Source organism: Ovis aries, chromosome 3, assembly GCF_016772045.2.
Source record: "Ovis aries strain OAR_USU_Benz2616 breed Rambouillet chromosome 3, ARS-UI_Ramb_v3.0, whole genome shotgun sequence".
Taxonomy (NCBI): Eukaryota; Metazoa; Chordata; class Mammalia; order Artiodactyla; family Bovidae; genus Ovis; species Ovis aries.
In genome coordinates, this window is record NC_056056.1 from 45,090,817 (window position 1) to 45,112,959 (window position 22,143).

At 35.3% G+C, this 22,143-nt stretch overlaps 1 protein-coding gene across 6 annotated transcripts in view; it reads left to right on the forward strand.

Annotated features, from left to right (window-relative positions):
* The window catches only part of WDPCP (WD repeat containing planar cell polarity effector), a 727,433-nt gene that overhangs the window by 654,800 nt on the left and 50,490 nt on the right, over positions 1-22,143 (forward strand). Inside the window, exon 16 of one of the 6 annotated variants that reach the window (XM_060412066.1) lies at positions 20,962-21,266. The exons of 3 other annotated variants lie outside the window; for them this stretch is intronic. In XM_060412066.1, the coding sequence (XP_060268049.1) occupies positions 20,962-21,017 (56 nt within the window). In that variant the 3' untranslated portion in view covers positions 21,018-21,266. Of the gene's footprint in view, positions 1-3,926; positions 16,493-20,961; positions 21,267-22,143 lie in introns of those variants that run through there. 2 more of the 6 variants (XM_060412067.1, XM_060412068.1) reach the window with 2 other exon arrangements.

Below are 22,143 nucleotides of genomic sequence, written 5' to 3' on the forward strand. Positions count from 1 at the left end.
GGCCAAATTATAGTGTTAATGTAGTTTTGCTTCTCTCATGAAGTTCAATCCTCCCTCCCTTTCCTACGCTCTGTATCAAATAGAGGAAGTACTGGGTGGTAAAAACGAAGACAGCCTCTATTATCTTCAGCCACCTGGAAGTCCTACATCGTTACTTACTTTTTAAAAAACTATTTTACCAAGGCATAATTTACATGTACCATAAAATTCACCCATTTTAAGTATACAATTAAGTGATGTTTGGTAAATTTATAAAGTTGTGCAACTACCACAGGATAGTTTTAGAATATCTCCATCACCCCAAATAGGTTCCTTGTGCCAATTTACAAACAATTTCCACTCCCATCTCTACCCTGAATCAATCACTGGTCTGCTTTCTGGCTCTCAGTTCAGTTCAGTCGCTCAGTCGTGTTCGACTCTTTGCGACCCCATGGACTGCAAAACACCAGGCTTCCCTTTTCACCACCAACTCCCACAGTTTACTCACACTCATGTCCATTGAGTTGGTGATGCCATCCAACCATCTCATCCTCTGTCATCCCCTTCTCCCCCCACCTTCAATCTTTCCCAGCATCAGGGTCTTTTATAATGAATCATTTCTTCACATCAGGTGGCCAAACTATTGGAGTTTCAGCTTCAGCATCAGTCTTTCCAAAGAATATTTAGGACTGATTTCCTATAGGACTGGTTGGATCTCCTTGCAGTCCAAGGGAGCTCAAGAGTCTTCTCCAACACCATACTTCAAAAGCATCAATTCTTTGGTGCTCAGCTTTCTTTATAGTCCAACTTTCACATTCATACATGACTACTGGAAAAACCATAGCTTTGACTAGACGGACCTTTGTTGGTAAAGTAATGTTTCTGCTTTTTAATATGCTGTTTCTAGGTTTGTCCTTCCAAGGAGCAACTGTCTTTTAATTTCATGGCTGGAGTCGCCATCTGTAGTGACTTTGGAGCCCCCCAAAATGAAGTCTGTCACTGTTTCCACTGTTTCCCCAACTATTTGCCATGAAGTGATGGGACCAGATGCCATGATCTTAGTCTTTTTAATGTTGAGTTTTAAGCCAACTTTTTCACTCTCCTCTTTCACTTTCATCAAGAGGCTGTTTAGTTCTTCTTTGCTTTCTGCCATAAAGGTGGTGTCATCTGCATATCTGAAGTTATTGATATTTCTCCCAGCAATCTTGATTCCAGCTTGTGCTTCCTTCAGCCCAGAGTTTCTCATGATGTACTATGCATATAAGTTAAATAAGCAGGATGACAACATACAGCCTTAACGTACTCTTTCCGTATTTGGAACTAGTCTGTTGTTCCATGTCCAGTTCTAACTATTGCTTCCTGACCTGCATACAGATTTCTCAAGAGGCAGGTGAAGTGCTCTGGTATTCCTGTCTCTTGAAGAATTTTCTACAGTTTATTGTGATCCACACAGTCAAAGCCTTTGGCATAGTCAATAAGGCAGAAATAGACGTTTTTCCAGAACACCCTTGCTTTTTCGATGATCCAGTGGATGTTGGCAATTTGATCTCTGGTTCCTCTGCCTTTTCTAAATCCAACTTAAACATCTGGAAGTTCATGGTTCACATACTGTTGAAGCATGACTTGGAGAATTTTGAGCATTACTTTTCTAGTGTGTGAGATGACTGTGATTGGGCATCCTTTGGCATTGCCTTTCTTTGGGACTGGAATGAAAACTGACCTTTTCCAGTCCTGTGGCCACTACCGAGTTTTCCAAATGTGCTGTCATACTGAGTGCAGCACTTTCACAGCATCATCTTTTGGGATCTGAAATAGCTCAACTGCAATTCCATCACCTCCACTAGTTTTGTTCAGTGATGCTTCCTAAGGCCCGCTTGACTTCGAATTCCAGGATGTCTGGCTCCAGGTTAGTGATCACACCATTGTGGTTATCTGGAACATGAAGATCTTTTCTGTATAGTTCTATGTATTCTTATCACCTCTTCTTAATACCTTTTGCTTCTGTTAGGTCCATACCATTTCTGTCCTTTACTGTGCCCATCTTTTCATGAACTGTTCCCCTGGTATCTCTAGTTACCTTGAAGAGATCTCTGGTCTTTCCCATTCTATTGTTTTCCTCTATTTCTTTGCATTGATCACCGAGGAAGGCTTTCTTACCTCTCCTTGCTATTCTTTGGAACTCTGCATTCAAATGGGTATACCTTTCCTTTTCTTCTTTGCCTTTAGCTTCTCTTCTTTTCACAGCTATTTGTAAGGCCTCCTGGGACAGCCATTTTGCTTTTTTGCATTTCTTTTTCCTGGGGATGGTCTTGAAGCCTGTCTCCTATACAATCTCAGGAACCTCTGTCCATAGTTCTTCAGGTACTCTATCAGATCTAATCCTAGATCCTAATCCTAAATCTGATAGACAGAATGCCTGATAAATGCAGTCATATAACATGTTCTCTCTTGTGCCAGGCTTCTCTCACTTAGTGTTGTTTCTGAGGTTCATACATGTTTTAGCATGTAACTTATTCCATTAAAGTGCTGAACAGTATTCCATTGTATAAATATACCACATTTTGTTTGTCTACTCATCAGCTGATGAATATCTGAAGTATTTTCAGTTTGTCGCTACTATCATGAATAATGTTTCTAATAAATATTCACATATATATCGTGAAGTGGACATTTGTTCTCATTCTCCTTGGTTATATCTAGTGGAGTGGAATTGGTGGATCATACTGTTATTAAGCTTATATTTAATCTTAGCTTTAAGACTGCCAGATTGTTTTTCCAACTTCCCTGGTGGCTCACACAGTAAAGCGTCTGTCTACAGTGCGGGAGACCTGGGTTTGAGCCCTGGGTTGGGAAGATCCCCTGGAGAAGGAAATGGCATATCCACTCCAGTACTATTGCCTGGAAAATCCCATAGACAGAGGAGCCTGGTAGGCTACAGTCTATGGGGTCACAAAGAGTCAGACATGACTGAGCGACTTCACTTTCACTTTATTAAATTTATATTTAATCTTAACTTCAAGAAATTGCCAGATTTTTTTCCAAAGTGACTGTAACATTTTAAATACCGAACAGAAATGTATTAGCATTTAAGTTTCTCCAGATTCTCACTTAAGATTGGTACTGTCAACTTTCTTGATTATAACCATTTTATTGGGTATAGAGTTGTATCTGGTTATGATTTTAATTGCATTACTAATAGCTTAAGGTAAACCATGTCAGATTTGTGATATCTGAAGAAGAAGATTTAGCTTTGGCACAAGGGACGAGGCTTCATCATTCAAGAGCTTTTGTGTAGCAGAATTTTATTAAAGTATAAAAAGGGACAGAGAAAACTTCTGACATAGACATCAGAAGGGGGATGGAGGATGCCCCCACTCCCTAGTCTTATCAAGGCTTTATATACTTTTATGAGACCCACTCCCACAACATACATCTTATGTTAACAAGATTAGAACTAATAGAAAGGTCTTACCAGACCCACTCCCACAACATATGTTTTTAAGATAACAGGATTATATATCCTGCAACTTTACTATATTCATTGATTAGCTCTAGTAATTTTCTGGTGGAGTCTTTAGGGTTTTCTATGTAGAGGATCATGTCATCTGCAAACAGTGAGAGTTTTACTTCTTCTTTTCCAATTTGGATTCCTTTTATTTCTTTTTCTGCTCTGACTGCTGTGGCCAAAACTTCCAGAACCATGTTGAATGGTAGCGGTGAAAGTGGGCACCCTTGTCTTGTTCCTGACTTTAGGGGAAATGCTTTCAATTTTTCACCATTGAGGATAATGTTTGCTGTGGGTTTGTCATATATAGCTTTTATATTATGTTGAGGTATGTTCCTTCTATTCCTGCTTTCTGGAGAGTTTTTATCATAAATGGATGTTGAATTTTGTCAAAGGCCTTCTCTGCATCTATTGAGATAATCATATGGCTTTTATTTTTCAGTTTGTTAATGTGGTGAATTACACTGATTGATTTGCGGATATTGAAGAATCCTTGCATCCCTGGGATAAAGCCCACTTGGTCATGGTGTATGATTTGTTAAGGATTTTTGCATCTATGTTCATCAGTGATATTGGCCTGTAGTTTTCTTTTTTTGTAGTATCTTTGTCAGGTTTTGGTATTAGGGTGATGGTGGCTTATAGAATGAGTTTGGAAGTTTACCTTCCTCTGCAATTTGCTGGAAGAGTTTGAGTAGGATAGGTGTTAGCTCTTCTCGAAATTTTTGGTAGAATTAAGCTGTGAAGCCATCTGGACCTGGGCTTTTGTTTGCTGGAAGATTTCTGATTACAGTTTCAATTTCCATGCTTGTGATGGGTCTGTTAAGATTTTCTATTTCTTCCTGGTTCAGTTTTGGAAAGTTGTACTTTTCTAAGAATTTGTCCATTTCTTCCACGTTGTCCATTTTATTGGCATATAATTGCTGATAGTAGTCTCTTATGATCCTTTGTATTTCTGTGTTGTCTGTTGTGATCTCTCCATTTTCATTTCTAATTTTATTGATTTGATTTTTCTTTCTTTGTTTCTTGATGAGTCTGGCTAATGGTTTGTCAATTTTATTTATCCTTTCAAAGAACCAGCTTTTGGCTTTGTTGATGTTTGCTATGGTCTTTTTTGTTTCTTTTGCATTTATTTCTGCCCTAATTTTTAAGATTTCTTTCCTTCTACTAACTCTGGGGTTCTCCATTTCTTCCTTTTCTAGTTGCTTTAGGTGTAGAGTTAGGTTATTTATTTGACTTTTTTCTTGTTTCTTGAGGTATGCCTGTATTTCTGTGAACTTTCCTCTTAGCACTGCTTTTATAGTGTCCCACAGGTTTTGGGTTGTGTTTTCATTTTCATTAGTTTCTATGCATATTTTGATTTCTTTTTTTATTTCTTCTGTGATTTGTTGGTTATTCAGAAGCGTGTTGTTCAGCCTCCATATGTTGGAATTTTTAATAGTTTTTCTCCTGCAATTGAGATCTAATCTTAATGCATTATGGTCAGAAAAGATGCTTGGAATGATTTCGATTGTTTTAAATTTATCAAGGTTAGATTTATGGCCCAGGATGTGAAATCCCTTGCATTCCTAAATGCTAATAATGAGAAAGTAGAAAAAGAAATTAAGGACACAATTCCATTCACCATTGCAACAAAAAGAATAAAATACTTAGGAATATATCTACCTAAAGAAACTAAAGACCTATATATAGAAAACTATAAAACACTGATGAAAGAAATCAAAGAGGACACTAATAGATGGAGAAATATACCATGCTTATGGATCGGAAGAATCAATATAGTGAAAATGAGTATACTACCCAAAGCAATCTATAGATTCAATGCAATCCCTATCAAGCTACCAATGGTAATCTTCACAGAGCTAGAACAAATAATTTCAAGATTTGTATGGAAATACAAAAAACCTCAAATAGCCAAAGCAATCTTAAGAAAGAAGAATCAAACTGGAGGAATCAACTTGCCTGACTTCAGGCTCTACTACAAAGCCACAGTCATCAAGACAGTATGGTACTGGCACAAAGACAGAAATATAGATCAATGGAACAAAATAGAAAGCCCAGAGATAAATCCACACACCTATAAACACCTTATCTTTGACAAAGGAGGCAAGAAAATATACAGTGGAGAAAAGACAATCTCTTTAACAAGTGGTGCTGGGAAAACTGGTCAACCAGTAAAAGAATGAAACTAGAACACTTTCTAACACCACACACAAAAATAAACTCAAAATGCATTAAAGATATAAATGTAAGACCAGAAACTATAAAACTCTTAGAGGAGAACATAGGCAAAACACTCTCCGACATAAATCACAGCAGGATCCTCAATCCACCCCCCAGAATTCTGGAAATAAAAGCAAAAATAAACAAATGGGATCTAATTAAAATTAAAAGCTTCTGCACAACAAAGGAAACTATAAGCAAGGTGAAAAGACAGCCTTCGGAATGGGAGAAAATAATAGCAAATGAAGCAACTGACAAACAACTAATCTCAAAAATATACAAGCAACTTATGCAGCTCAACTCCAGAAAAATAAACGACCCAATCAAAAAATGGGCCAAAGAACTAAATAGACATTTCTCCAAAGAAGACATACGGATGGCTAACAAACACATGAAAAGATGCTCAACATCACTCATTATTAGAGAAATGCAAATCAAGACCACAATGAGGTACCACTTCACACCAGTCAGAATATCTGTGATCCAAAAGTCTGCAAGCAATAAATGCTGGAGAGGGTGTGGAGAAAAGGGAACCCTCTTACACTGTTGGTGGGAATGCAAACTAGTACAGCCACTATGGAGAACAGTGTGGAGATTCCTTAAAAAATTGCAAATAGAACTCCCTTATGACCCAGCAATCCCACTGCTGGGCATACACACTGAGGAAACCAGAGTTGAAAGTGTACCCCAATGTTCATCGCAGCACTGTTTATAATAGCCAGGACATGGAAGCAACTTAGATGTCCATCAGCAGATGAATGGATAAGAAAGCTGTACATATACACAATGGAGTATTACTCAGCCATTAAAAAGAATACATTTGAATCAGTTGTAATGAGGTGGATGAAACTGGAGCCGATTATACAGAGTGAAGTAAGCCAGAAAGAAAAACACCAATACAGTATACTAACACATATATATGGAATTAAGAAAGATGGCAGTGATGACCCTGTATGCAAGACAGCAAAAGAGACACAGATGTGTAGAGCAGATTTTTGGACTCAGAGGGAGAGGGAGAGGGTGGGATGATTTGGGAGAATGGCATTGAAACATGTATACTATCATGTGGGAAACGAATCGCCAGTCTGTGTCCAATGCAGGATACAGGATGCTTGGGGCTGGTGCATGGGGATGACCCAGAGAGATGTTATGGGGAGGGAGGTGGGAGGGGGTTCATGTTTGGGAACGCATGTACACCCGTGGTGGATTTGTGTCAATGTGTGGCAGAACCAATACAGTATTGTAAAGTAAAATAAAGTAAAAATTAAAATTAAAAAAAAAAGATAACAGGATTAGTCAGAAGGTTCCTGTTAAGGAGAAACATATCTTCAAGCAAGATAGACAACACATAATACAGAGGTTAAGGAAAAACATACCCTTGAACCATTACCTCTGGGCTTAAAGAAAAAACCTTTTATGTGAGTAAGAGGAAGGAATGTAGGAAAAAAAAACTGTCCTCTTCTTCTCCTGGAGAGCCCAGGACCCCTTTCTCCTTCTCAAGGGTCCTGGACCCCTTCCTCCTTGAGGGCCCTGGACTCCTTATCAACCTACCTAAGGATCAGCTCTCTCATTTTTCCAATAGTCAGTAGGATGTGAGAGCTGGACTATATAGAAAGCTGAGCACTGAACAATAGATGCTTTTGAACTGTGGTGTTGGAGAAGACTCTCGAGAGTCTCTTGGACTGCAAGGAGATCCATCCAGTCCTAAAGGAAATCAGTCCTGAATATTCTTGGAAGGACTGATGCTGAAGCTGAAACTCCAATACTTTGGCCAACTGATGAGAAGAATTGACTCAATGGATAAGACCTTGATGCTGGGAAACATTGAAGGTAGGAGGGGAAGGGGACAACAGAGGATGAGACAGTTGGATGGCATCACCAACTCAATGGACATGAGTTTGAGTAAGCTCTGAGAGTTGGTGATGGACAGGGAAGCCTGGTGTGCTACAGTTCATGGAGTCAGAGAGTCAGACATGACTGAGCGGCTGAACTGAACTGAACTTACCCTAATGACCAATGATTCTGAACATTTCCATGTGGTTATTAGCCATTAGTACAGCTTCTCTGGTGAAATACCGATAAAAAACATATATTCATTTCTCACTGGGTTGTCTTCTTATTACTGAATTATCAAATTTCTTTATATAGTCTGAATGTAAGTCCTTTATCAGATAAGTGATTTGCAAATGTTTTCTCCCAGTCTGTGGCTTGTCTTTTCATTTTCTTAACAATGGCTTTTGAAGTACAAAAGTTTCAAATTTTAGTGAAACCCAATTAGCTATTTTTTCCTTTTATCAATCGTGTCTTTCATGTTATAGATGAGAAATCTTTTTATAACCCCCAAATTTTCCCTTATGTTTGGTTCCAGATGTTCTACAGTTTTAGTTCTTACATGTAAGTCCATTTTGAGTTAATTTTCACATATTATGTGATGTAAGAATCTAACTTCACAGTTTCCTACACAGAAATCCAATTTCCCTAGCACCATTTGTGGAAAAGACTCCTTTTGCCCTCTGAATTACCTTGGCAATTTTGTCAAAAATCAGTTCACTGTATAAATGTAAAGGTTTTGCCTTTAAGCAAATTAAATCTGGATTTGCCATTAAGTTTTATTGGTTACTACATCTATCCTTACACCTTCCCTAGATTTGGCTATACTGAGGGCACTACTGAACCAGAATTTCACAAAATATACCCAATACAACAAACACAGGAAGAAGATAAAACAATTCCACACAGAGTTACTTTAAGGAACAGAAAATGAAAATCAATACACATTAATTGAGGAAAATTCTCTCCCTCAAAACAACCATGAAATAGAAGAAAATCATACAGCAACATTGCACGCAGAATTAAATATACTCAAACAAGCAACTAAGTACATGGAAACCCTCTGGATTAAAAAGACATAAACTAAGAAGGAGACGAAGAAAGAGAAGAGACAGCAGGACAGTAGAGTGTAAGTTAACTGAACTCAAGAAAGAAAAGGAAGGAAAAGATTATATTATTTGAGAAATGAAAAATGAATTCAAGGCACCCCAATGAATAAATTAAAATTAAATAAAATGCACTAAAAATGGCAGAAAACAAGAGAATAAAAGAAAGTAAAGAAATTTTTTGGAAGTCAAGGAGAAAATAATGCAGTGGGAGATAAAGCAAAATAGCAACAGCACTTACATATTTTGATGCCTTGAAAAAGAAAACTAAGACAGTGGAACAGAATTAATATTTAAAACTATAAGCCAGGAAAATATTTCAGAATTAAATTTTAAAAAAAACACTTGGATCTATGTATTAGAAGATTCTACCAGATCCTTGAGAAAATTATCTTAGAACAACCAGCTGTAAGATATTTCCCAACAAAAATCTTATATTTTGAAGATTAATTTTTTAATAATCTTCAAGGCCAGCTGGTAAAGAAATCACATAACTTACATATGATAAAAACTCTCCAAAAAGTGGGCATAGAGGGAACTTATCTCAGCATAATAAAGACAATATACACAAATCCATGCAAACATCATTCTCCATAGTTAAAAACTGAAAGCATTTCCTCTCAGATAAGGAACAAAACAAGGATGTCCACTCTCATCACTATTATTCAACACATTTTTGGAAGACCTAGACATGGCAGTAAGAGAAGAAAAAGAAATGAAAGGAATCCTAATTGGAAAAGAAGAAGTAAAACTGTCACTGTTTGCAGATAACATTACATACATAGAAAACCCTAAAGATGCCACCAGAAAACTACCAGAGCTCTCATCAATGAATTTGGTACAGTTGAAAGATACAAAATTAATATACAGGAATATTTTGCACTATTATACACTAACATCAAAAGATCAGAAAGAGAAATTAAGGCAATAATACTATTTACCATTGCAACAAAAAGAAAAAATACCTAGGAATAAACCTACCTAAGGAGGCAAAAGATCTGTACTCAGAAAACTATAAGATACTGATGAAAGAAATAAAGGATGACACAAACATGGAGAGATATAACATGCTCTTGGGTAGGAAGAAGTAATATTTAAAAAATGACATACTATGCAAAGCAATCTAAAGATTCAATTCAATCCCTGTGAAATTACCAATGGCATTTTTCACAGAACTAGAACAAAAAAAAATTAAAACTTGTATGGAAACATAAAAGGCCACAAATAGCCAAAGCTATTTGAGAAAGAAAAACGGAGCTGGAGAAATCAGTCTCCCTCAGGCTATACTACAAAGCTACATTCATCCGGAAAGTATGCCACTGCCACAAAAACAGAAATATAGATCAATGGAACAAGGTACAAAGCCCAGAGATAAACCCACACAACTATAACCAATTAGTCTACAACAAAGAAGGCAGGACTATAATGGAGAAAAACTCTTCAGCAAGTGGTGCTGGAAGAGTTGGACAGTGACATGTAAATCGATGAAATTAGAACATACCCTAATACCATATACAAAAATAAACGCAAACTGGATTAAAGACCTAAATGGAATGCCAGACATTACAAAATTCTTAGAGGTAAACATAGGCAGAATTGGACATAAATCACAGAAAGATATTTTTTGATCACCTCCCAGATTAGTGGAAATAAAAACAAAAATAAACAAATGAGGCCTATTATAAGCTTTTTCACAGCAAAGGAAATTATAAATAAGACAAAATGAAAACCTTCAGGATGAGATAAAATATCTGCAAACCAAGAAACTGACAAGGGATTAATCTCCAAGATATACAAACAGCTTATACAGCGCAATATCAAAAAACAGAACAACCCAATTTAAAAAAATGGGTGGAAAATCTAAATACACATTTCTCCAAACAAGACATGCAGATGGTTAAAAAGCACATGAAACCATGCTCAGCATCACTCATTATTACAGAAATGCAAATCAAAACTACAATGAGGTTATCACGTCACAGTCAGAATGGCCGTCATCAAAAAAACCTACAAACAGTAAATGCTGGAGAAGGTGTGGAGAAAAAAGAACCCTCCTGCACTGTTGGTTGGAATGCAAACTGGTACAGCCACTATGGAAAACAGTATGGAGGTGCCTTAAAAAGCTGAAAATAGAGCTACTATAGGATCTAGGAATCCTACTCCATGGGTTCAATCCCTGGGTTGGGAAGGTCCCCTGGAGAAAGAAATGGCAACCCACTCCAGTATTCTTGCCTGGGAAATCCCACAGACAGAGGAGCCTGGCAGGCTGCAGACCATGATATTGCAGAGAGTCAGACACAACTTAGTGACTGAGTGTGCACATGTGCGCACACACACACACACAGAGCAATAAGCACAGATGGTTTAATAGGAGAATTCTACCAAGATATTTTGTGTTCTACAAATTGTCCCAATTTGTTAAAAATAAAGGAAACTTTCTGAAGTACAGAAAAAGAAAATTATAAAGCAATAGCATTCATAAATATCAATGTCAAAATTAAAAATTAAATTCCTATTAAATGAAATATTAGTAAACAAAGTTCAACACCTGAATCTATCCTGAGAATACAAGATTGGTTGAATGATACCAAATCCATTAATATCATACATCATATTAATAGATCTAAGGTCGATAAAAATCATAAGATTTATCTCTTTTAGATGCTATAAAAATTCTTTGACAAAATTCAGCCCCCATTTCTGATTTAAAAAACACTCAATAAAATAGCAATTGAGGGATATATTCTTAACAAGAGAATACATATACATTAGTATACATTATATACATAATATTAATACATATATATACTTAGTCCTAATGCCAGTATCTTATTTAACTGGTAAAAACTAAGGTCATTTCCACTAAGATCAGAAACAAGGCCAAAATGCCCAATACCTCTGCTATGATTCAAAACTGTACCAGAGGTATTAAGCTAGTATCATTAGATAAGTCAGCTAGAGCAACACTTGGCCAACTATAGCCTACAGGCCAAATCCAAACCTGCTGCCTATTTTTGGAAATAAAGTTTTACTAGAACACAGCCACACCTATTAATTTATTTACTGTCCATGACTTTGTAGTTGAAACTATATGGCTCAACACCTAAAGTACTGAGTTGGCCAACAAGTTCATTTGGTTCTTCCATAAGATGTTATGGAAAAGCCTGAACAAACCCTTTGGCCAGTCCAATACATACTGTCTGGCCCTTTGCTGGAAATGTTTGCCAGTTTTCAAACTAGATACATATGAATTAGTAAGGAAATAAAACTCTCTATTGGCAATGAAATGAAAATATAACTGAAATGCCCTAAGGAATCAATAATAAAATTAAATATTTTTAGAATTCAGTAAGGAGAAGATGGTTATTTTAAGACATTAGTCCGCCAACTTCTCAGCCTGCTGGCTTCCCAAATAAAGTCATATTCCTTGCCTCAAAAAAAAAATCAATAAGGAAAGTAAAATTAACATGCAGGAATCAATAGCTTTCATATACACAAACAATAACCAGCTAGAGAATGGCTGATTAAAATCCCATTTATCAACAAAGATTAAAAACTTAGTAATAAGTTGAACAACAAATATGCAAAATCTATATGAAGGAAACTTAAAAACACTCTGAAAGATACACAAGTAACCTTGAACAAATGAAAAAATAAACCCTCTTCTTGGATGGGATGACTCAACATTATAAAGATGTCTGCTCTTTCTAAATTAACATGCAAGTTTAATGTAATCCCAGTAAAAATCTCAACATACTTTTATGAAGTTAGACAAGTTGATACTAAAATTCATATAAAAAATAAGCCCACAGAAATATCTATGAAAACACTCAAAAAAATTTAGGATGCATAGTTGGCACACAGTAGGACCACTGCTCTCTTAAAGAGTTCTCACTCAGGTGCATTGAAGAAGAAAGAAAAATGATATCTATAAGAAGCAAAAATACATAAGTAAAAATCATTCAATTAATGATAAGTATTGGGCTGACCAAAAAGTTTGTTTGGGTTCTTCCTAACATCTTAGGGAAAAACCCAAACAAACTTTTTCCAACTCAATATTAGGAAAAAATACAAAGACTCGGTGATCAGAGAAATATCGTATGCACTGAGAAGGTAATATCTGAGTTAAGATCGATGACAAGGAGTCATCTATACAAAGATATGGTGAACTGATAGAGCATTCCTGGGATAGGAAATTGTACATGCAAAGCCTTTGGGTGGGAACTAATTTGGGAGGTTTGAGTGACAAAGAGTCAATATGTAAAGGCAGTCAATATGTAAAGAGATAAACTGTAAAGGCATGATAAATTAGTTAGGGCCTCTGTAGGCCATGCTATGCTATGTCATCTTTGTTCTGATTGCAGTGAGAAGCCACTACAGGACATCTGAGTGAGTGACAGAATAATGGTCTCTCAAAGACACTCACATCCTGATCCTCAGATTTTGAGAATATGTTTTATTACATGGCAAAGGGGAATTGAGGTAGTAGATGGAATTAAGGTTGCTAATTATCTGACTATATTTAAAATAGGGAGATTATCCTGGATTATCCAGATGGGCCTAATGTAATCTTTAAATGTAGAAGAGGGTTCTTAAATGTGGAAGGAGGAGGCAGAAGAGACACTATCAGAGTGACTCACAGTAAGAAGACTCAACCTGCCACTACAAGCTTTGAAAAGTGTACGAAGAAGACTATAATGCCAAGGAAAGCAAGAATTCAAAAAGCAAAGAAACATTCTCCTCCAGAACCTCCAGAAAGGAATGCACCCTGTTTAAGCCACTAAATTTGTGGTAATTTGTTACAGTAGAAGAAAAAACTGATACAAAGTGTTAGGATGTGGTCTATATTTTTAATAGATCATTTTGATTGTGCTGAATTGACAGGGAAAGCTGCCTTGAAATCAGGGGAAGTTTTGATGTGAGGTCTGTTTTTCATACTTTACCATCTAAATACTATGGCTGAGGACTTATTTTGAACATCAGTTTGGGAAGTTTAGCTTCCCAAAGATAATTAAAATTTTTGTTGTAACTTCTCTCTCAATAGACAAAGCAAGCTTAACCAGAGACAAGAAAAAGAAAGTCTATAGGAGCTTGGTAATGTCTCAATCTCTAAAACAGAGAGGCAGAAAGAACAGCAAGGCAGCATGGCCCGCAGACTGGACCTACTCACCAGTGGTTAAAACTGTTTTTGCTCACTGTTGTCTCCACAGCATCTCGCCCATTACCAGTCACAGAATGAGCATTTAACAAATATTCAATCCATGAATGGGCTTCCCTGGTGGCTCAGGTGGTAAAGAATCCGCCTGCAATGTAGGAGACCTGGGTTCAATTCCTGGGTCAGAAAGACCCCCTGGAGAAGGAAATGGCCACCCACTCCAGTATTCTTGCCTTGGAGAATCCCAAGGACAAGGGGGCCTGGCAGGCCACAGTCCATGGGGTTGCAAAGAGTCAAACACAACTGAACAGCTAACAGTTTGGCTCTTGACAATCCATGAATGAACCATAATGTGTTTTCTTAATTGTAAATCTTTCCCATATACTATTCTCATTCTTCACATACTTACAAATCACTGAACAAAATTTTAATTTCTGGGTAACCTATGGCAAAATTAATAAACCAAATTAATTTGAACTAAATGTAACATAGAAACCAACTGAAAACTGGTTTTGAATAGACTGTACTGCATTTGGGTTTATAAACAAACTTCCTACCATATAAACTGAGGGTAGAGATGTTTGCCTTGTCTTTGTTTATTACGCACTGCTTCATCCTCCAGGACTTTGAAAAGGGCCTGGTAGCAGCAAGAGAATGAAGCAGAGATGGAGGTTATCTGAATAGCAAGAAGAGATAAGAAAGCCTTCTTCAGCGATCAATGCAAAGAAATAGAGGAAAACAACAGAATGGGAAAGACTAGAGATCTCTTCAAGAAAATTAGAGATACCAAGGGAACATTTCATGCAAAGATGGGCTCGATAAAGGATAGATATGGTATGGACCTAACAGAAGCAGAAGATAGTAAGAAGAGGTGGCAAGAATACAGAAGCCAAACTTACTCCAATCCAGCCTAGAGTTGGGATTCAGTGTAATACATTTCTCAATTTCCCATTATTTATGACAGTTTTACAAGGAAATAAAGATATTTTTTAGCTGGTTCTTTATAACTCAAAAAAAAGTGCCTGACATGCAACAGATGCTCAATAGATATATACTGAATAAATAAAAGGATTATGTTTATAATTCAAGAAGATGTATAGGATATGAGAATACATAACTGGTATTAAGATGTAAAGTAGACATTTTAGATATACAAAAGAATCAAACACTTTCAAATGTAAAATAGTTACAACACTTTGGTATAAATGAGTTTCTAAAAAATACCACCATTATGTGAATTGACTGAGACTTCATACCTTATATGCAATTAACATGTTATTCAACAAGTTGGTTTTCATATTTTTGATGTGGCCAAGACAACCATTATTCAAATAGCTCATTTTTCATATTTTTGATCAGCAATTTTTAAAGTTACACAACTCAAAGAAAAAATAATTTAGAAGAAAAAAATCCACTTTATATTTGGTATTGTCCTAGTTATTTTATTTCAAGTAGTCAACATCTCTAGTTGCTTCAATTTTTCATTTGTACTAAATAATCCCCTTTGATGTCTAAAATTCTTTATTATAGAGCAAATAAACTTTGTATTTATAGCAGATTTATCTACTGTGATATTTACTGTCATAAATTTATTATAATGTTGGTTAGTGTCTTGCTTTGTTATATCTGAATTCATATCTAAGAAACTCCAAATGAAATACTATCCTGTTAAAAGTTGTTAAATTTTGTTTTGGTGTTTATTCATATGTAAGCAGTTTTCTTTAACTTGGAACACCCCCCCCCCAAAAAAAAGGCCATCTATTCAGAATCCTTATGTGTGCCTATAAACAATATAATTGATGAAAATCTTCAGTGTTTACAAAACAAAAATAATTGTCAACAGAATCCCTGGCGGTAGACTTTCCAGAAAAAGACAAATTTACAGCCTATAATTCATGAAGATTGGCTCAAAACAAACTGTCCCTGCCAACAGAAAATCTGACAATTATTCTGTTGTCTAATTTGGCTCAGTCTAAGTTGACCTTGTTTATTCATCTCAGTCTTTTAATTCCTGTTATCTTGGCATAAGAGAAGAACATATGGCATATGTCTACGAAGTCCATTTCTGCATCTTAAATTGAAGTAAATGTAGAATATACTGAACATCTCCAATGTGTTCAGCTATTAAGGTAGCTAATTGTATATTAGATAGAACTAGTTAAGTTCATATTATCCCTACTAAGTGTCTGCTGCCATAAAACTAGAAACTAAAAAGTCTTTATCTAAGACTCAATATAGGGCTAAAACTGGCTAATTTTAAGCATATTTCCAAAAACAGACAATATTAAGCTGTTTTAAAATATAAACATGAAAGAGTATCGGCAATCTGACAACCTAAAGATGTTTACAGGTTTTCACTGCATCTCTAGCTATGTTTAAGAATGCAGATGAAGGTAATATAAAAAAAAATAATGGGAGCTAAAGAACAAAATGAATATTTTCATTTTCTCTTTGGTTTAATCTGTCTCCAATGAACTGAGGCAGGCTCAAGGAAATCAGAACATAATATAAACTGAAAAATATCAAAATACAACATATCAAAATTTGTGGGATATAACTTAAAACAGTGCTTAGTGGAAATTTTATTCCACTAAATGCTTATTTTAAGAATGTCTTGATGAACCATCTAAGCTACCACTTTAAGAAACTAGAGGGAAAAAGATCAAAATAAACTCAAAACAAGCAGAAGAAAAGAAATAGTAAACATAAGAGAATATATCATTAAAACTAAAAATAGAAAAACAAAGAAAATCAATGAAGTCAAAAGTTATTGTTTGAAAAGATCAATAAAATTTAGAAAATTCTGGTCAGACTGACAACAAAAGAGAGAAGACATAGGTTCTCATTATCAGGAAAGAAAGGATATCTTAATAGACCTCAGACATTAAATAGATAATAATGTTGTGAACCACTCTATGCATATAAATTTGATAACATAGTTGGAACAGACTATTTAAAAGCCACAAGCTACCAAGCTTGCTGAAGATGAAGAAGATAATCTGAATACTCCTAAGGCTATTTTAAAAACTGACTTTATAGTTAAGAAAAAGAAAACTCCAAAAATGATGCATCGAGGTCCAGACAGTCTCATTGGTGAACTCTATCAATTTTGAGAGGGGAAAAAAATGATCAATTGTGCACAATCTCTATCAGAAAATAAAGATTAAAAAACTTGTCCCAAAAGACTGTTCTATACATCTGTGACTCTGTGGGAGAGGGCGAGGGCAGGATATGGGAGAATGGCATTGAAACATGTAAATTATCACATTTGAAATGAATCGCCAGTCCAGGTTCAATGTATGATACAGGGTGCTCGGGGCTGGTGCACTGGGGATGACCCAGAGGGGTGGGATGGGGAGGGAGGTGGGAGGGGGGTTCAGGATAGGGAACACATGTACACCCATGGCAGATTCATATCAATGTATGGCAAAACCAATACAATATTATAAAGTAAAATAAATAAATAAATAAATAAAACTGAAAAAAAAATTGTCCCAACTTAGTTTCTAAAGCTATTACCCAGAGTACCAAAACAAACAAAAAACCACTTTATATTAGTACTCCACATAACTATAGAAGCAAAAATTCTCAACAAAAAAGATTAAGAAATATAATTCAGTAATATATTTTTTTAAAAATACAACACAAAAAAGTATAATATACCTTAGAAATGAAAAGCTCATTCAATTTTGAAAAATCAGTGAAATCTACTAATTTGAAAGTTCAAACAACAAAAACTGGTAGATCAGATCAACCTATGCAAAAAGAGTATTTGACCAGATTTAATATCCATTTAGGATTTTCTAAAACTCAGAAAAAAAGAAAAAAAAAAAACAAGAGACTTTCTCAATCTATACAGAAAAGCTACAAAAACAAAACTACACAGCTTGGAAAATAGCACTCACGTACATCATTGTGCTAAAAGTCTTAGCCAATGTAATAAGATAAGAAAAAGAAAGAAACATACAGCTTTCAAAAGAGTAAAACCACCTCTATTTGCAGAAAACATGGTTATTCACATAGAAAAATCCCAAGATTGTCTACCAAAAACTACAGCTAACAAGTGAGTTTAACAAGATCACAGAATATACAGCCAACACATAAAAGTCTATTGTATTCCTATATAAAAGTAATGTACAATTGGAAGTCAAATTTTGTAAAGTTTACAGTAGCTCCAAAATATATAAATCTAGAAGTTACTCTGGAATATATCTAACAAAACTTGAACAATCTGTATGCCAAGAACTATAAAATACTATTTAAAGTGATCAAAATATATGGATACAATCACCTGGTTTATGGATTGGAAAACTCAATATAGTGAAGATGTCAGTGGTCTTCTGACTGATCTAAAGATTTAACACAACTCTGATCAAAATCCCAGAAAGGATTTTTCTAGACCCAAGCAAGGTGATTACAAAATTCATAGAGAAAGACAAAGAAATCAGAACAGGAAAAGTAATTTTTAAAGGGGGAAATAATGTTGGAAGAATCATACATGATCATAAGTCTTTCTAAAGCAGGAGGCAGCAAATATTTTCTGTGAAGGGCCAGTTATTAAATATTTTGGGTTTTGCAGGTCACACAGTCCCTGTCACAGCTACAAAAGGCTGTAACTGTAAAGAGAAAACAACCATTGACAATATGTAAATAAATGACTCTGTTTCAATAAAATTATATTTATAAAACTAGGTATGGGCTGGATTTGGCAATGGATTGTTGTTTGCCACTTCCTGCTCTAAAACTAAACTAATTAAGAAAGTATGGTGTTATCAAAAGGACAGACATAGATTAATGAAACAAAACAAGATCACAGAAGTAGACTCATACAAATATGCCCAACTGATCTTCAACAGAAGTATAAAGACAATTCAATGAACAAGGGATACTCTTCAATAAATGTTATTTAAATAACTGGAATCAATGTGTAAGAACCATGAGCCCTGAACTAAATAAACCTCACAGTTTATTCAAAAATTAACTCAAAATGGATCATAGATCTAATTATAAAATGTAAAACTACAAAAATTCTAGAAGAAAATGTAGGAGGAAATCTTCGTGACCTGAAAACAAAGAATTCTCAGATCTGATGCTGAAAGCACAAGTCATAATTGTAAACAAATGATGAGCTGGACTTCATCAACTTTTGCTCTTCAAAGGACACTGTTAAGAGCACTGAGAAGACAAGCTACTGGATTGGAGAAAATATTTTCAAATCACATGATAGACACTGAATGTATATCCAGAATATATTTTTTAAAAAACTCCAGAACTCAACAAGAAGAAAGCAACTCAATTAAAATAGGTAAAAGGTTTGACTTGAACAGATACTTTAATAAGGAGATATACAAATGGCAAATAAGCACATGAAAAAATATTCAATATGACTAGCCATGAATAAAGTACAAAATTAAAATCATGATTATAGAAGGCAATGGCACCCCACTCCAGTACTCTTGCCTGGAAAATCTCATGGACGGAGGAGCCTGGTAGGCTGCAGTCCATGGGGTCTCGAAGAATTGGACACGACTGAGAGACTTCTCTTTCACTTTTCACTTTCATGCATTGGAGAAGGAAATGGCAACCCACTCCAGTGTTCTTGCCTGGAGAATCCCAGGGACAGGGGAGCCTGGTGGGCTGCCGTCTATGGGGTTACACAGAGTCAGACACGACTGAAGCGACTTAGCAGCAGCAGTAGCAGCAGCACACACCTATTAGAATATCTGTAATTAAAAACATATTGACAATACTGAGCACTGGTTAAGATGTAGAGCAACTCAAGAACTCATTCCTTGCTGATGAAAATACAAAAATGGTACAGCCATCCTGGGAAACAGTTTAACAGTTTCCTATAAAGTAAAAATATATTTAAGGAATTCCCTGGCAGTCCAATGGTTAGGACTCTGCACTTTCACTGCAGGGGGCCCAAGATTAATCCCTGTTCCAGGTAACTAAGATCCCACAAGCCATGTGGCTCCCCACTCCCAAAAAAAGAGCTACATAAATACATTCAGCATGAGCCAGCAATACTATTCTTGAGTATGTACCCTAGAGAAATGAAAACTTATGTCACACAAAAACCCGTAGATGAATTGTCAATAGCCATTTTACTTACAATTGCCAAAACCTGGGAAAATAATATCCTTAAACAGGTGAAAAACAGGTGAAAAAACAAACTGGTACATCTATAAAATGGAATATTTCTCAGCAATATAAATGTAACAAACTATTGATACATGTAATATCTTGAATGACGATCAAGAGCAATATACTGAGCAACAGAAGCCAGCCATAGAACTTTATATGTGTGATTTCAATTATATGACATTGCTGAAGTCAAAACTACAGTCATGGTGAGAAGCAATTGCCAGGAGTACTGCTAAGGAAGGATGTGACTATAAAGTCTTGAGGGAATTTTTTGGTCATGATGAAACCATTCTGTATTCTGTGGTGGTAATAACATGAATCTATACATCTGCTAAAATCCATAGAATCTATATCTATAAAAGTTTATTTTAATGTATAGTAACATATAATAAAAATTCTAAACCCAAAGACTTATTATGTATATAGAAGAGTTACCTAAAACTTCACAAGACAATATAGACTCAACTTTGTTAAAAAAGATGCATAATAATAAGTATAGCACCTAACTATCCAGATAAGAATGCTGGATATTTGGATTAAGTTAATGTTCTTTTTCTGTTTTTTAATGTTCTGTTAAATTTGTTTGTTTTTCTACATGTAAAATTAGAAATTACTATCAAAATAAGAAAAAAAATAATTTCTTTAACAGGGAACTTTTACCATTCATTCTAATTTTGTAAAACCCAGGAATAATATAGAGCATCACATTTTGTTTCCATGATTGCTGTTTTTGAAAACTGTAAATGTGAAATATTTCATTTATATGTTAATGTTGAATTTAATTGCTCTTCAAAAATATGCTGTAAAATGTTTAATGGTGAGAAAGTTAAAAACAGTTTTTAATATTTTTAATATTATGGTATTTAAATGATTATATAGTTGAAAGCTCCCAATTAAATTTTTTCATTATATTTTTTAAAAACTCTTAAATTTGAAAATATTCGATATTTAAAATGTGTAACATTTAACCCTATGATTTTTTTCTTCTTTTTCCAACTGAAAAAACCTATACACAATAGACAAGTATTTGTCAGAAGGAATGAACTTGAAAAAGACATCTGTGCTGGATCTTTGATGGCTAAGACCCATAATGAAGATAATGATATCCAAGGTACACAAAGTGTGCAAAGTGTAACAGAAAAACAGTGTCATAGCTGGCAAGAGCTTTCAGAAAATGCATAAAAACAAGAAAATCCTGAGCATTTTTAGTTGATATCTTGTAAGACTGCTCTTGGCTGGTATAATGTAAAATACCAAGCCATCCGATTATAACAAAGGCTTAATTTTAATAAGCACACAAATAAATCTGGGGATTCTGTTAAAATGCTGATTCTCATTCAATAGATCCGGGGTATAGCTCATGATTCTTAGTTTCTAACAAGCTTTCAAGTGATTTTCATGGTATTGGCCTGAAGATTACACTTGGAAAAGTCAGAGTTTGAAGGTCTCTGAGAAAAATGGCATGATTCTTACCCAATTCAGTAACAAAAAGATAAAAACAGTACATACTATAATGAAAGGCGGCCATGCAATACACTTCCTAAAAGTAGTACCCAAAAGTTCATGAAGAGCTAACAGCATTCACCTCCAGCCAAGATGTTCAGCTGAGCAGGTATCCTTCAAAAATAAGTAGAATTTGACCATGCATACAAAATTATGAAAACAGAAAACACAGATAATACATAAATGGCTGCCTGTGAAGGGAATAAAATATTTGCACTATGTCCTCACTATGTCCCCTTCACAGTTCCCTAAAGATGAACGTAAGTTTGGGCTACTCATTTTCATACCTTTACACCTGAGAATGGGCCAATTCTGCTGAACTAAGAGAAACTGTGAAATGAAAAATTTGGAAGAAAGGAAGATACAGAAGACGAGATAGGCATGTTGAGTTAAAAGGCTTTCTGTGAAGTTCTTTTTTCTGAAGAGACCAAGGAAGGAATACATGACAGCAATTTCAGCATCTGAGAGATGGTGAAGAGAGAAAAAGAAGTTTTAAGTATTGCATAGTGCCAAGAATACAGCAGTTATTTTTTTTTTCTTCCCCCATAAACTGAGGCCTACCAACTCCATGTTACAAAGCAGATATACTATATGATTCCAACTCTGACCCAAAACACGGTCACTTCAATTCTTCAGCTGTTCTTAACATGAAATCAAAATTTCAGTGGAATGATTCATATAAAGGATGGGCAGTTGAA